The 10,963-nt window shown below is 62.6% G+C and overlaps 2 protein-coding genes across 3 annotated transcripts; one reads left to right on the top strand and one right to left on the bottom strand.

Annotated features, from left to right (window-relative positions):
• The first annotated feature begins 257 nt into the window (after positions 1 to 257).
• On the top strand, positions 258 to 8,103 carry CHRM4 (cholinergic receptor muscarinic 4). Its single transcript, XM_043581110.1, has 2 exons — positions 258 to 386; positions 5,262 to 8,103. Exon 2 carries the CDS (start codon positions 5,291 to 5,293, stop codon positions 6,725 to 6,727), a length of 1,437 nt encoding a protein of 478 aa, XP_043437045.1. The 5' UTR covers positions 258 to 386; positions 5,262 to 5,290; the 3' UTR covers positions 6,728 to 8,103.
• On the bottom strand, positions 7,868 to 10,692 carry MDK (midkine). Of its 2 annotated transcripts, none has more exons than XM_043581113.1 (5): positions 10,564 to 10,692; positions 9,511 to 9,587; positions 9,179 to 9,346; positions 8,898 to 9,059; positions 7,868 to 8,206 (listed from the first exon to the last, which is right to left on the bottom strand). In XM_043581113.1, exons 2-5 carry the CDS (start codon positions 9,584 to 9,586, stop codon positions 8,181 to 8,183), a joined length of 432 nt encoding a protein of 143 aa, XP_043437048.1. In that variant the 5' UTR covers position 9,587; positions 10,564 to 10,692; the 3' UTR covers positions 7,868 to 8,180. The 2 variants fall into 2 exon arrangements, with proteins under 2 accessions (XP_043437048.1, XP_043437047.1); XM_043581112.1 differs by lacking the exon at positions 10,564 to 10,692 and adding an exon at positions 9,904 to 10,011.
• Between the last annotated feature and the right edge of the window lie 271 nt (positions 10,693 to 10,963).

Here is a 10,963-nt window from a genome sequence, read left to right as displayed (position 1 = left end):
AAGCCGTACTGTTGACCGTGGGCGGTGCCCCACCGTGCCCGAGCTGGGAGCCGCCGGCCGGTTCCAGTGAGGGGCGCGCGTAGCTGGGGTCCCCGACGCCCCGGGTGGTGCCCCCCGAGCGTCGCAGTTGGGTGGCCGGTCCGGGGCGGGCGGCGCGGCCCCACCAGGATTGGCTGCTTCCCCGTGACATCACGCGGCTCGGGGAAAAGTGCGAGCGTGAGCGCGAGTCGAAGCCACAGCGCCGGGAGCTGCGGGCGGAGCAGGGGCCGCCCCTTGGCACCCCGTCCCCGCCCCCGGCCCGGCCGTGCGCCCCGCCCGCTGGCCCACGGGCCGCCCGCTGGTCCTGCCGTCTGTCAGGTGCGAGGGGACCGGGGCGGAGGTGTCTGGTAAGTGACTCCGCGGCGGAGCGGGGGCGGGGGGACACGGTTGCGAGAGAAGGACGCGGGGCTCTCGGACCCTCTGAGGCTCCCCGGAGGCGAGTCCCACTGGGACGGGTCCCCAGGCTCCTTTGGGGGCGAGAGCGGTGCTGGGAGCTGCACAGGGCCGGTGGGTGAGGGGCCCCGCTGGAAGAAAGACCCAGAGTCTCGGAAGCTTCTCCAGGTGCGCCTCTGGGAAGGAATGGACATTCAGGAGGTCGGGGGAGGGGGTGCCCGCCCACAGCCCTCAAGGCACCTGGAGCAGCCGTCGGGGGCGGGACCCCGCACTCCAGCCCTCCCACTGGCAGCTCTGGAGGGCGCCGGGCGCTGGAGCCCTAAGGAGCCTTTTTCCCGCCCGTCTCCCCGCCCCCCACCCCCGGAGCTGCCAGCCCACTCCGGTCCACGAAGTCCTCCATCCGCGACCTTGAACCCCGACGGAAACACCCCTACCCTCTCCCGGTGCCCCTCCCCCACTCCAGGACTACTCCCTGCGGTTGCCCAGGCTCCGAGCCCGGGAGAGCCAGAGCCAAGCCCCAGGCCCAGTGGCGGAAGTGTCAGCGCAATGTCGATTCCAAATTTCCTGAGCTCCTTCTCCCTCCTGTGAACTCTTGAGTCTCTTCTCCCGCCCCAAGGACGGATTCAGGGGCCACAGCCTTCCCAGAGCCCTACAGTGAATGCCTAAGAACCAAGGACCCACACCCCAACCCCCTCCCCACGTCGTCCAGAGCACGCGCTCCGTTCTCGTCCGGAAAAGGGGGGGGGTGCTCCAGAACCCGGGAAAGCATGGTGCCCACGCCCAGAGGCTGCAAGAACTGCGTGCTAGGGCTTTGGGGGGAGGGCGGGGCACCAGAGAGCCAGGGCCCCATCGACCAGGACGGAGACCTGAAGGAGCCTCTGGAGGAGCCTCTAGATGAGCCCAAATAATACCCTCCAGGTCTTCCCAGGCCCAGGGCTTGAGAAATCAGGTGCCCACTCAAGATGCTGGGGCCAGACGGTGCCTCTCTGGCGGGGTGCAAGGTTAGAAGTGTGGGAGCGTTAGAATATGACACTCAACTGACCCAAGCCCTGGCTGGGCCTCCGCGTTTTGGGGTGCTGCTGGTACACTCTCGCAGGCGGACTGAGCGCCCTTTGGGCATAATGCTCCGCGGGCAGGCTGAGCTGAGCCTGGTGTCCTGTAAGGCTAGTGGGGCGACTCAAGCAGCGGCCCCTCGACAGAAGTCAGTCACAGGCTGGGACGCCACCCACACCGCAGCGTTGGGACCGGGGACACCACTGGGTGCCAGCTAAGGCGATGCCCCAAGGTCAGGGTACCCGTTGCAGCCCAGACTGTCGTCTAACCTTGCTGTCCTGGCCACGACCCTTCCCCACCCACGAGCGGAGCAGGATCCAGACACTGGCTCTTGACTTGATCTTCTCTGCGCTGAGACAGCCAAAGTCTGAGCTGAGTCCCCTGGCAGGGGCTTTTGGACCGAGTCAGGTCACCTACTGTGGACCCTGCCTTTGCTCCTGTACACAAACTCACAGGGACAGGGCACACTCGAATCGTGTGCATCCCCCAGGCCACAGCACTCCGGGACCGCACACGCATGCACAAGCACGTGTCCACATGGCACGGGCCCGCTCACGCGCACACGGGCACACTGGTATCCAGGCGTGGCCGAGCGCGCACACACGCACATGCAGCTACTAGCTTCTACTCGCGCTCCCCAGTAATCACACACAAACAGAACTCGCACTCGCCTTCCCGCCCACATGTTCCTCGGCGGGGCCGAGTGTAAGTCGGGCGCCCTTAACTTTTCCACCACTGAACCCGCCTGGAGTCGAGGGCAGCTCCCAGGCGGGCCTTGGCGGGGGAGGGGGTGAAGGGGTGGGGAGAACCGCGTCCTTCCCCTGGGAGGCCCTGCTCTGGAGCCTCCTCTGTGCTCGCGGTCGCGTTGGAGTTGGGGGCGGCGGGAAGAGCGGCCGCCCTCCTGGAGTCCGGAGCTGGTACCCAGGGCTCGACATTGCCATCTAGTGGTGTGCACAGCCCTGGGCAGCGTCTCCTTCCTCCCCACATCTCGGGCGGGCCTGGATCACAGAGAAAAGCCCCCAGAGAGAATTGCTGTCTGAATGCTTCCGGGAGACCCCCCAGAAAGATGGTGGTGTGGGGGGCGGGAGACACCATGCCTCACCTTTTCTGCCGCTGGCAGCTTCCCCAAGAGGACCCAGAGCGGAACTAAACCACCTGCCACCTCCTTGGAGACAAGATGTCCCCGAAGGAGACAAGAAAGAGGTCTCTCTTCTTCTGGGAAAGCTAAGTAGGGGGGCCGGCAAGGAGTGGGAGGGGATCCTTAGTTCTTTGGTTTTGAACAGTGGTGAGTAGAGGCAGGAAATCAACCTGAGGCGGGTTGAGGTTGAGAAGGTGGCTCCTGGGTTCTAATCCTGCCCCTGCCCCTACTTACACACTGGATGACTTTGGGCCAGCTAATTAACATTGTCCTCATCTGTAAAAAGATACTTACATCAGTGAGATGGGGATACTATTAGTACCTGCCTTATCAGGCTTCTGCAAGGATTAAACCAGATAATCTATATAAAAAACTCAGAGGGGTTCCTGACTCATAGTTAACAATAAACCAAGGCTATTATGTTTTTCATATTTGGCACCTCCAACCCTGTTCCCATCTCGCTGGCCTGCGTCCTGGCCTGGGGAGGTGAAAGCAAGGCTCTCCTTGGAGCTGGCGGACCGTTGCCCACCCTGCACCTGCCTGCATGTGCCTGGGGAGGGCAGCCTCTCCATGCTGGCGGCCCCAGCTCCCTAGGGCGACACCCGGAATCTCTCCAAGCTGAAAGGAGCTGTCAGAGACCCCAGGGAGGGTGGTGTTCAGTCTTTGCCCTTGACTCGTTTGTGACCTTGGAGATGGCCACACCCCTCTTTGAGCCTTTCCTCTTGGGAACCAAGGGTTTGGACAGGTGAGCATGAAATGCCAGGCTAGGAGGCTGGGGCTGTGTCTGCAGTGGTGAATGAGGGGGGTCGAGGCCAGGCTTGGGCGGGGGGAGTCACCCTGACACCTGCCTTCAGCCTGTGGCACATTTTCATGCTGGAGATGGAAAGTCTAGTTGCTGATCCCCACAGCTGCTTGGGCGGGGTCCCAGGACCCAGTCCTGTCTATATAGTGAATGAGCAAGAGAAGGGCAGGAAGGTGAGGTGGCTTGTCTAAGGCCACACAGCTACACCCTGCTGGCCTTGGAGCCTGGGCTGCAGCGGGACTGCTCCTTGCTCCACACACCCCGCCTCTCTCTCTCTCTCTTTCTCTCTCTCACACGCGGACGCTGTGTATACGACAGTGCTCAGGGCTGGCGGGGCTGGGAGGGGGCCCGTGTGCGTGTGTGTAATGGTGTGCATGTTGGCGGGTGTGAAGGAGGCTGGGCTGAACGGCTGCCCTGGCACGGCGCGCCGGGCGTGGGCCCCTCTCACGTGTATGGGAGAGGAAGGCGGGGGAGAGATGAAGAGGAACCTGGGTGGGAGGGGGCGCAGGCCGTGTGCTGGGGGGGGGGCACTGGTGTGCTGGTGGGCCCGGCGGCGGGGTCGGCGGGGTGGGGGGGCCTCTGGCTGCGACAGACTCCCCTGCAGCACTGCCCCTCTTCCCCCTGAGACACTCTGGGTTCCCTTTGGGCTTCCTTTGGGTTCTCGGTCAGGGTGAGGGCTGGCCCTGGCCCCTTGGAAGCCATGTGCGCCTTTGCTCGGCTGGCAGGCCCTCTAGGCTTCTAGGCTTCTGATTCCTCACGGTCCTCAGCTCCCACCACTCCCGCTGGCTGTGGACAGTCCCTAACTCCCCTGCACTGAGCCCCCCCCCCCCCCCCACTGCACTGGGGCTGGGAGGGAGGGCTGGTGGGGGGATGTCTCAATGGCATGTACCTCCCGAGCCTCGCTACATGGCACTCTCCTCCTCATCCTTGAAGCTTCCCTCTCCGTGCCCCCTCTGGTCATCCCAGAAGCCCTCCCCGAGGTGGGACTACTGCCTCTTCTGGCTCTGTGGAACCTTGGTCAGGTTATTTAACATCTCCGTGCCTCAGTTTCCTCATCTGTAAGTAGTGAAAAATCAAGGATTCTACCTCACAGATTTGTCGTGAGGAAGAAATAAATTAATATTTATAAAAAGCACAGAAAGGGCTGGACACTTAGTTAAGTATTAGCTGCTAATATGTATCCTTGCCTTTGTCCTCAGTACCTTCTGTAAGGATTGAGAACAGGTCCCCTGGTGACGTTTGGTTACAGAACGAGGAGGTAAACGAACGAACACTTCCGGCCAGAGCCACATGCTGACCTCTGGGACCACTCAAGCCCTCCCCATTGCTTCTGTGGGCCCTGCACACACTGGCCTTCTGTCTGTGCCCCACACGTGCCTCAGAACCTTTGCTCTGGCCATTGCCCCTGAGTAAGCCGCCTCTGCAGCTCTTCACATGGCTGTCTCCTCGCCACTGTCCGGATATCACCTCCTTGGAGAGGCCTTCACTGACCACCCAGCAAGGCAGCATCCCTATCTGTCCTCTGACTCCCTCACTCTACTGTTGCCCTGCCTTGTGTTCGTTCTAGCACTTTTTTTGTTGCTCACGTGTCTGTGTGTCTGCCCTGATCAGGCTGTAAGCTCCGTGAGAGGGGGGCCGCGTGTGTCTCATTCACGTCCGTAACTCCTGCACCGAGAACAGTGCTTGCACAGAGTAGGCACTCAGTAAGAGATGAACGAAGGGATGGGTCAGAGTTCTCTAGGGTTCTGCGCGATGATGTCCCTCTGTCACCTTGAGTTACCTCTGCAATCCAATTCTACAGCTCATCCTTTTCTCTCTCTCGCCTTCCTTCTCCAGACACTGCCCGCCCACTACCGCTAACCAAAATGGCGAACTTCACACCAGTCAACGGCAGCTCGGGCAACCAGTCTGTACGCTTGGTCACATCGACCCATAACCGCTACGAGACGGTGGAGATGATATTCATCGCCACGGTGACAGGCTCGTTGAGCCTGGTGACTGTCGTGGGCAACATCCTGGTGATGCTGTCTATCAAGGTCAACAGGCAGCTGCAGACGGTCAACAACTACTTCCTCTTCAGCCTCGCGTGTGCCGATCTCATCATAGGCGCTTTCTCCATGAACCTCTACACCGTGTACATCATCAAGGGCTACTGGCCTCTGGGCGCCGTGGTCTGTGACTTATGGCTGGCCCTGGACTACGTGGTGAGCAACGCCTCCGTCATGAACCTTCTCATTATCAGCTTTGACCGGTACTTCTGCGTCACCAAGCCCCTCACCTACCCGGCCCGGCGCACCACCAAGATGGCGGGCCTCATGATCGCCGCTGCCTGGGTCCTGTCCTTCGTGCTCTGGGCACCTGCCATCTTGTTCTGGCAGTTTGTGGTGGGCAAGCGGACCGTGCCAGACAACCAGTGCTTCATCCAGTTCCTGTCCAACCCAGCAGTGACCTTCGGCACAGCCATCGCTGCCTTCTACCTGCCCGTGGTCATCATGACGGTGCTCTACATTCACATCTCCCTGGCCAGTCGCAGCCGGGTTCACAAGCACCGGCCCGAGGGCCCTAAGGAGAAGAAGGCCAAGACTCTGGCCTTCCTCAAGAGCCCCCTGATGAAGCAGAGCATCAAGAAACCCCCACCGGGGGAAGCCGCTCAAGAGGAGCTGCGCAACGGCAAGCTAGAGGAGGCGCCCCCACCGGTTCTGCCACCGCCGCCGCGCCCGATGGCCGACAAGGACACTTCCAATGAGTCCAGCTCCGGCAGTGCCACGCAGAACACCAAGGAACGACCACCCACAGAGCTGTCCACCACAGAGGCCACCGCGCCTGCCATGCCCGCCCCTCCCCTACAGCCGCGGGCCCTCAACCCGGCCTCCAAATGGTCCAAGATCCAGATTGTGACAAAGCAGACGGGCAACGAATGCGTGACGGCCATCGAGATCGTTCCCGCCACACCAGCTGGCATGCGTCCGGCGGCCAACGTGGCCCGCAAGTTCGCCAGCATTGCCCGCAACCAGGTGCGCAAGAAGCGGCAGATGGCGGCCCGGGAGCGCAAGGTGACACGGACCATCTTTGCCATCCTGCTGGCCTTCATTCTCACCTGGACGCCCTACAACGTCATGGTCCTGGTGAACACCTTCTGCCAGAGCTGCATTCCCGACACGGTGTGGTCCATCGGCTACTGGCTCTGCTACGTCAACAGCACCATCAACCCTGCCTGCTATGCCCTCTGCAATGCCACCTTTAAAAAGACCTTCAGGCACCTGCTGCTGTGCCAGTATCGGAACATCGGCACTGCCAGGTAGGCAGGCAAGGGTGCCCCAGAAGGTGCTGGTGGTCACGTGTGTGTGCTGAGCCATGTGGTCTCTCCCGTGGCTGTCAGGGAGAGATTTGGAAGCATCTCTCCGTGTTCACGTTCGCTGAAGAGAACTGAGGTCCCCAAGACCCCGTGAGGCTCAGGAAGAATCTCTGGCAGGATTCAGAGAGACCAGATCTCTGCTCAGGCTGAGGAGGGTCAGCCCCAGAAGCGTCTGAACCAAGACTGCCTGGCCCACCTCTGTTGCCCTGCCTCAGGGAGCTGGGAGGCACTGGCCTCCTGGGGCACCTGCCCCACTGTGACCAACCAGCATGGCTGAAATGACATCTGGAGGGAAGTAAAAGCCCAGGACCCCCCTTGGGAGGAGCAAAGGAGCCACTGCTTTGGAAAGGAGGCTTGGGAAGGGAGTGGAAGGCTAGGGTCCCCCATTGTGCCGTAGTTGGTGCTTTCTCCCTGCTGCACCCCGCATGTAGGCTCAGCCCCTCCTCCTGGGTCCCGTTCCAGGGGCAGAGCTCTCCCCTTGCTGCAGCTGTTCAGCCAGGCTCTGGGTGGGTGGGCTCTCAGGGCCCCTTGCCACATGCCCCTCACAGCCCTGCACGTTCAGGATGGGGTAGCTGGGAGGTCAGGGGTGCACACTCAGGAACTGAGGTCTGGCTTCCTGAGGTCCCATGCTGAGCAGAGAGGCCCAACGGATTCTGAAGAGTTCTCCCAGCAGGCTTCTGCAGTGAGGGAGGCCTGGGTCACAGGTGAGAATGGGGGCGGACTTGACTGTCACAGGCTTCAGTGACAGCGAGGGCCGGGCCGTACCAAAAGGCCTTTGGTTGAGTGTGGCTGACATGGGGAGTGTCAGTTCTAGGGAATCTTCCAGGTTCCCTCCCAGTCCTCGTGTGGCCCCTGGAAAGACCAGACTGAAAGGCTCAGGTGACTTGATGGGGGTCCCCTTTCAGGAGTCAGTAGGGGCCCTGGGAGAAATTTTCATAACCGTTCTGCTTTTCCCATGAGCTCTGGGGAGCATTCACCGCCAAGCCCCCCGGCCCCTAAAAGCCACAGTTCCCACAGCCTTCCCTTTCCTTCACCAGTTCCCGCCCCAACAAATTACCACAGCAAACTCCCTGGGAAGGGGCTTTTATATATTAAAAGAAAAGCTTTTATTGGGGGGAAAAAAAACACAACGGTTTATTTGTTTCTTAGTAATGGCATCTTTGTGGGGAAGGACAAAAGGGGGTACCGGGAATCACATCCCTCTGGGGCAGGAGGCTCAAGTGGTCCACAGTCCCTTGTTCCTCCCCATTTGGGACACTTGGGGGTGGAGAAGTGAAAGGGAAGAAGCAGGGTATGATTGATAAAGCTAATGAGTAGACAAAAGGCACTGGTAGGTTCGATCTTGGCCCCGTGGGAGGGAGGGCACGGGCCCCGGGCTCCTTGGCATCCAGACCTGGCCGCTAGTCCTTTCCCTTCCCTTTCTTGGCTGTAAAACAAGTGAGAAATAATGCGTTAGAGGAGTCCCGGTGACCGGGAGAGACCCCCTGCACATACATCAGGGAGAAAATTCTGCCCCCTAGTGGCTCCGGATCAGCTGACCTGGTGGCCAGGGGGACAGTGCAGCCATATTGATGCTGGACCTGCCCCACACCAACTTATACTTTCACTGGGGTTCAGAAAACCTTCAGGCTCTGGGTCCCAGCCGCCCTCAGTCTCGGCCTCCTCACCTAAGAAGTGGGCTGATTCACCTCTGCCCTGATGGCCTCTCTAGGCTGCTGTGAATCAGGAAGGAGCTAAGGGATAGCACAAGTGTGGGCTGTGAAGTCCTTTCAATACTGGAAAGGACCCAAGCTGACCCAATGCTCCCTCTGGCTGGAGAGATGACAAAGTCAAGTCCTTCCAGGTCAGTCAACTTCCCTGAACCCTAAGCAAAATGCTCCAACACCACAGAGCGGGTTTGTGCTTTCACCTGGGCCAGAAGATTTAATAACCCCTGAGTACCTTCGGCGGGCCCCCCTCGGTATGTGCCCCCTAAGCTATCTCTACAGACAGGGAAACCAAGTGCAGAGATGTCAAGAAGTCCTTCTCCAAAGTCCAAAACTTCAGGCTTAACCGTTCCCTTTCACAGGTGGTGCAGCCCCCCCCCCCCCCATGACCCCCTCTCCCACTTCCCTGACCTTTGGCCTTGGCTTTGGTCTTGGGGGTGCAAGGCTTGGTCACGCGGATGGTCTCCTGGCACTGGGCATTGTACCGCGCCTTCTTCAGGGTGCCTTGGCGGGCCTTCGTGCCCGTGCCCCCATCACACGCTCCCCAGCTCTCAAACTTGTACTTGCAGTCGGCTGGCGGGAGAGTGCCCAGGATCAGCGGGGCGGCCCAGTGGCTGGAGGCCACAGACCTGCCCAGGTTTCAGTGAGGCTGTGCCCCCCTTTTCCTGCCCTCCGCCTGCGCCCCGCCTCACCTCCAAACTCCTTCTTCCAGTTGCAGGGCACCCTGCACCGGACGCGCTGGGTCTGGGCCCCACAGGTACCCTCGCGGAAACCCACGCCGCAGTCCTTGCTGCTGGGGGTGCAGGGCCCCCAGGTCCACTCCGCGCACTCGTTCCCCGGGCCGCCCTTCTTCACTTTGTCTAAGACACACGGGGAACGGAGCTCAGGACCTCGCGGCACGAGAGACTCACTCGGGGGCCGTTTCCTGGGGTGCTGGCCTCGGAACCCCGGCGGCCAGGCCAGAGGTCGCCAGCCTCACTGGCCCGTCTCCAGCCCTCCTTCAATCCCCCACACCCCGTATCACCTTTCTTTTTGGCCACCGCGGTGGTGAGCGCCAGCAGGGTGAGGAGGGCGAGGAGGAGGAAGCCTCGGTGCTGCATCCTGGGGGTGGGGGTGGGGGGAGAGGTCGGGTCAGAGTCCCCCCGCCTGCCCCCTTCCCCACGTGGGGCCGCACGCGCGCACCTCCCACCCCCGTCCCCACAGTCCAGGCCTTCGGGCTGGGGCGGCGGCAGGATTCTGGGGCCGGCCCCTCGCCGCTAGCCGGGGCGCACAGCCGGAGGCGTCTCCCTGGGGAGGGCCTGGAGCCCAGGACGCAGCTCAGACCCCCACCCTGCCTCCGGGCCCCAGGGCGGCTGGGGCCCAGCGGGCGAGGGGCCGAGGCCGCCGCCGCACGCCCGCCGGGACCCCGCGCGCTCACTCGCTCGCTGCCCGCGGTGCTGCGCTCCCTCCCGCTCCGGGCCCGTCCCGCTCCGGCCGCCGCGGCCCCTTTTGTCTCCAGAACCGGTCTGAGCCGGTCACATGGGCCCCCGCCCCCTCCCCGCCCCCCCCCCCCCCCACCGAGGAAGGACCCGCCCCGCCCCCTCCCCTCAAACCCGCGCCGCCCCCAGACCCCGGCGTCCCCGCCTCCGCTCCCGCCCCGCGCGTCCCGGGCGCTTCTACCCCGGCTTCCCGCCGCGGGTCCCCGCACCACCCCCCGCTCGCCCCGCCCGGGCCGTCCGCGCTCAGACGACGGGCTCTGCCGGTCCCCCGTCTTCTGAGCCCGGGGTCTCCCGGCCCCAAGCTTCTGCCCTGCCTCGGCACCCCTGGCCCCTGCCCGAGCCCCAGCTTCCCGCCCCCGCCCCCGCCCCGGGGCCGTCCTCTTTCCCCGCTGGACGTCTGCCTCTCCTCCCGGGGAGGGGAGACTGGGAGGATGCAGACTGGGAGGGAGCTGGTAACCCCGGGGTTGTGACGGGTTCCGGCGCTCGGCGAGGGGCCCGCGTTCCAGCCTATGTGCGGCTCAGTCCCCCGATGACTAACCCCGTCGAGGACCGGCCCTTTGCGCCCCCTTAGCTGCTGGGGAAGGAGCGCAAGCCCCCACCTAGGGTCGCTTCACCAAGTGAGCAGGGAGATGCTCCGCTCAGTGTTGGAGGAGCCTGGGGACACTGAGCCCCCGAGAAGGCGCTCGGACGCAGGGGACGCCGTGCCTTTCCAGGAGCGCAGGTTTTCGGGGGCGGGAGCTGGGGGAAGTTGTTGGAGGAGGAGCCCGCAGGCTGGATTTGGTAAGGCTAGGGAGCTGACGAGAGCCGTCTGAGAAGTTCCAGATGCAGCCACGGCGGCAGCTGCAAATGCCCACCCCTTCCGACCTTGGGGGATCACCTCACCCGATCCCCTAAACAGTAAATGCAACTGAGGCCTGGGGGAAGGAGCTTGCCCAGGGCCGTAGGGCAAAGGGGCCAAAGAATACAGGCCTCACCCCCGCCCCACCTCTCTTTCACTTT

This window comes from Prionailurus bengalensis, chromosome D1 (genome assembly GCF_016509475.1).
Source record: "Prionailurus bengalensis isolate Pbe53 chromosome D1, Fcat_Pben_1.1_paternal_pri, whole genome shotgun sequence".
Lineage (NCBI taxonomy): Eukaryota > Metazoa > Chordata > Mammalia > Carnivora > Felidae > Prionailurus > Prionailurus bengalensis.
The sequence above is the reverse complement of the archived record's forward strand: the minus strand, read 5'-3'. Positions and strand labels throughout refer to the sequence as shown.

Excerpts from the sequence above, each read along its gene's own strand:
- MDK (XM_043581113.1), bottom strand. The coding sequence starts at position 9,586 with ATGCAGCACCGAGGCTTCCTCCTCCTCGCCCTCCTCACCCTGCTGGCG. Across the intron at positions 9,347-9,510 it reads CGCGGTGGCCAAAAAGAAAG|ACAAAGTGAAGAAGGGCGGC; the intron begins GTGATACGGGGT and ends CGTGTGTCTTAG. Across the intron at positions 9,060-9,178 it reads CTGGAAGAAGGAGTTTGGAG|CCGACTGCAAGTACAAGTTT; the intron begins GTGAGGCGGGGC and ends CTCTCCCGCCAG.
- CHRM4 (XM_043581110.1), top strand. The coding sequence starts at position 5,291 with ATGGCGAACTTCACACCAGTCAACGGCAGCTCGGGCAACCAGTCTGTA.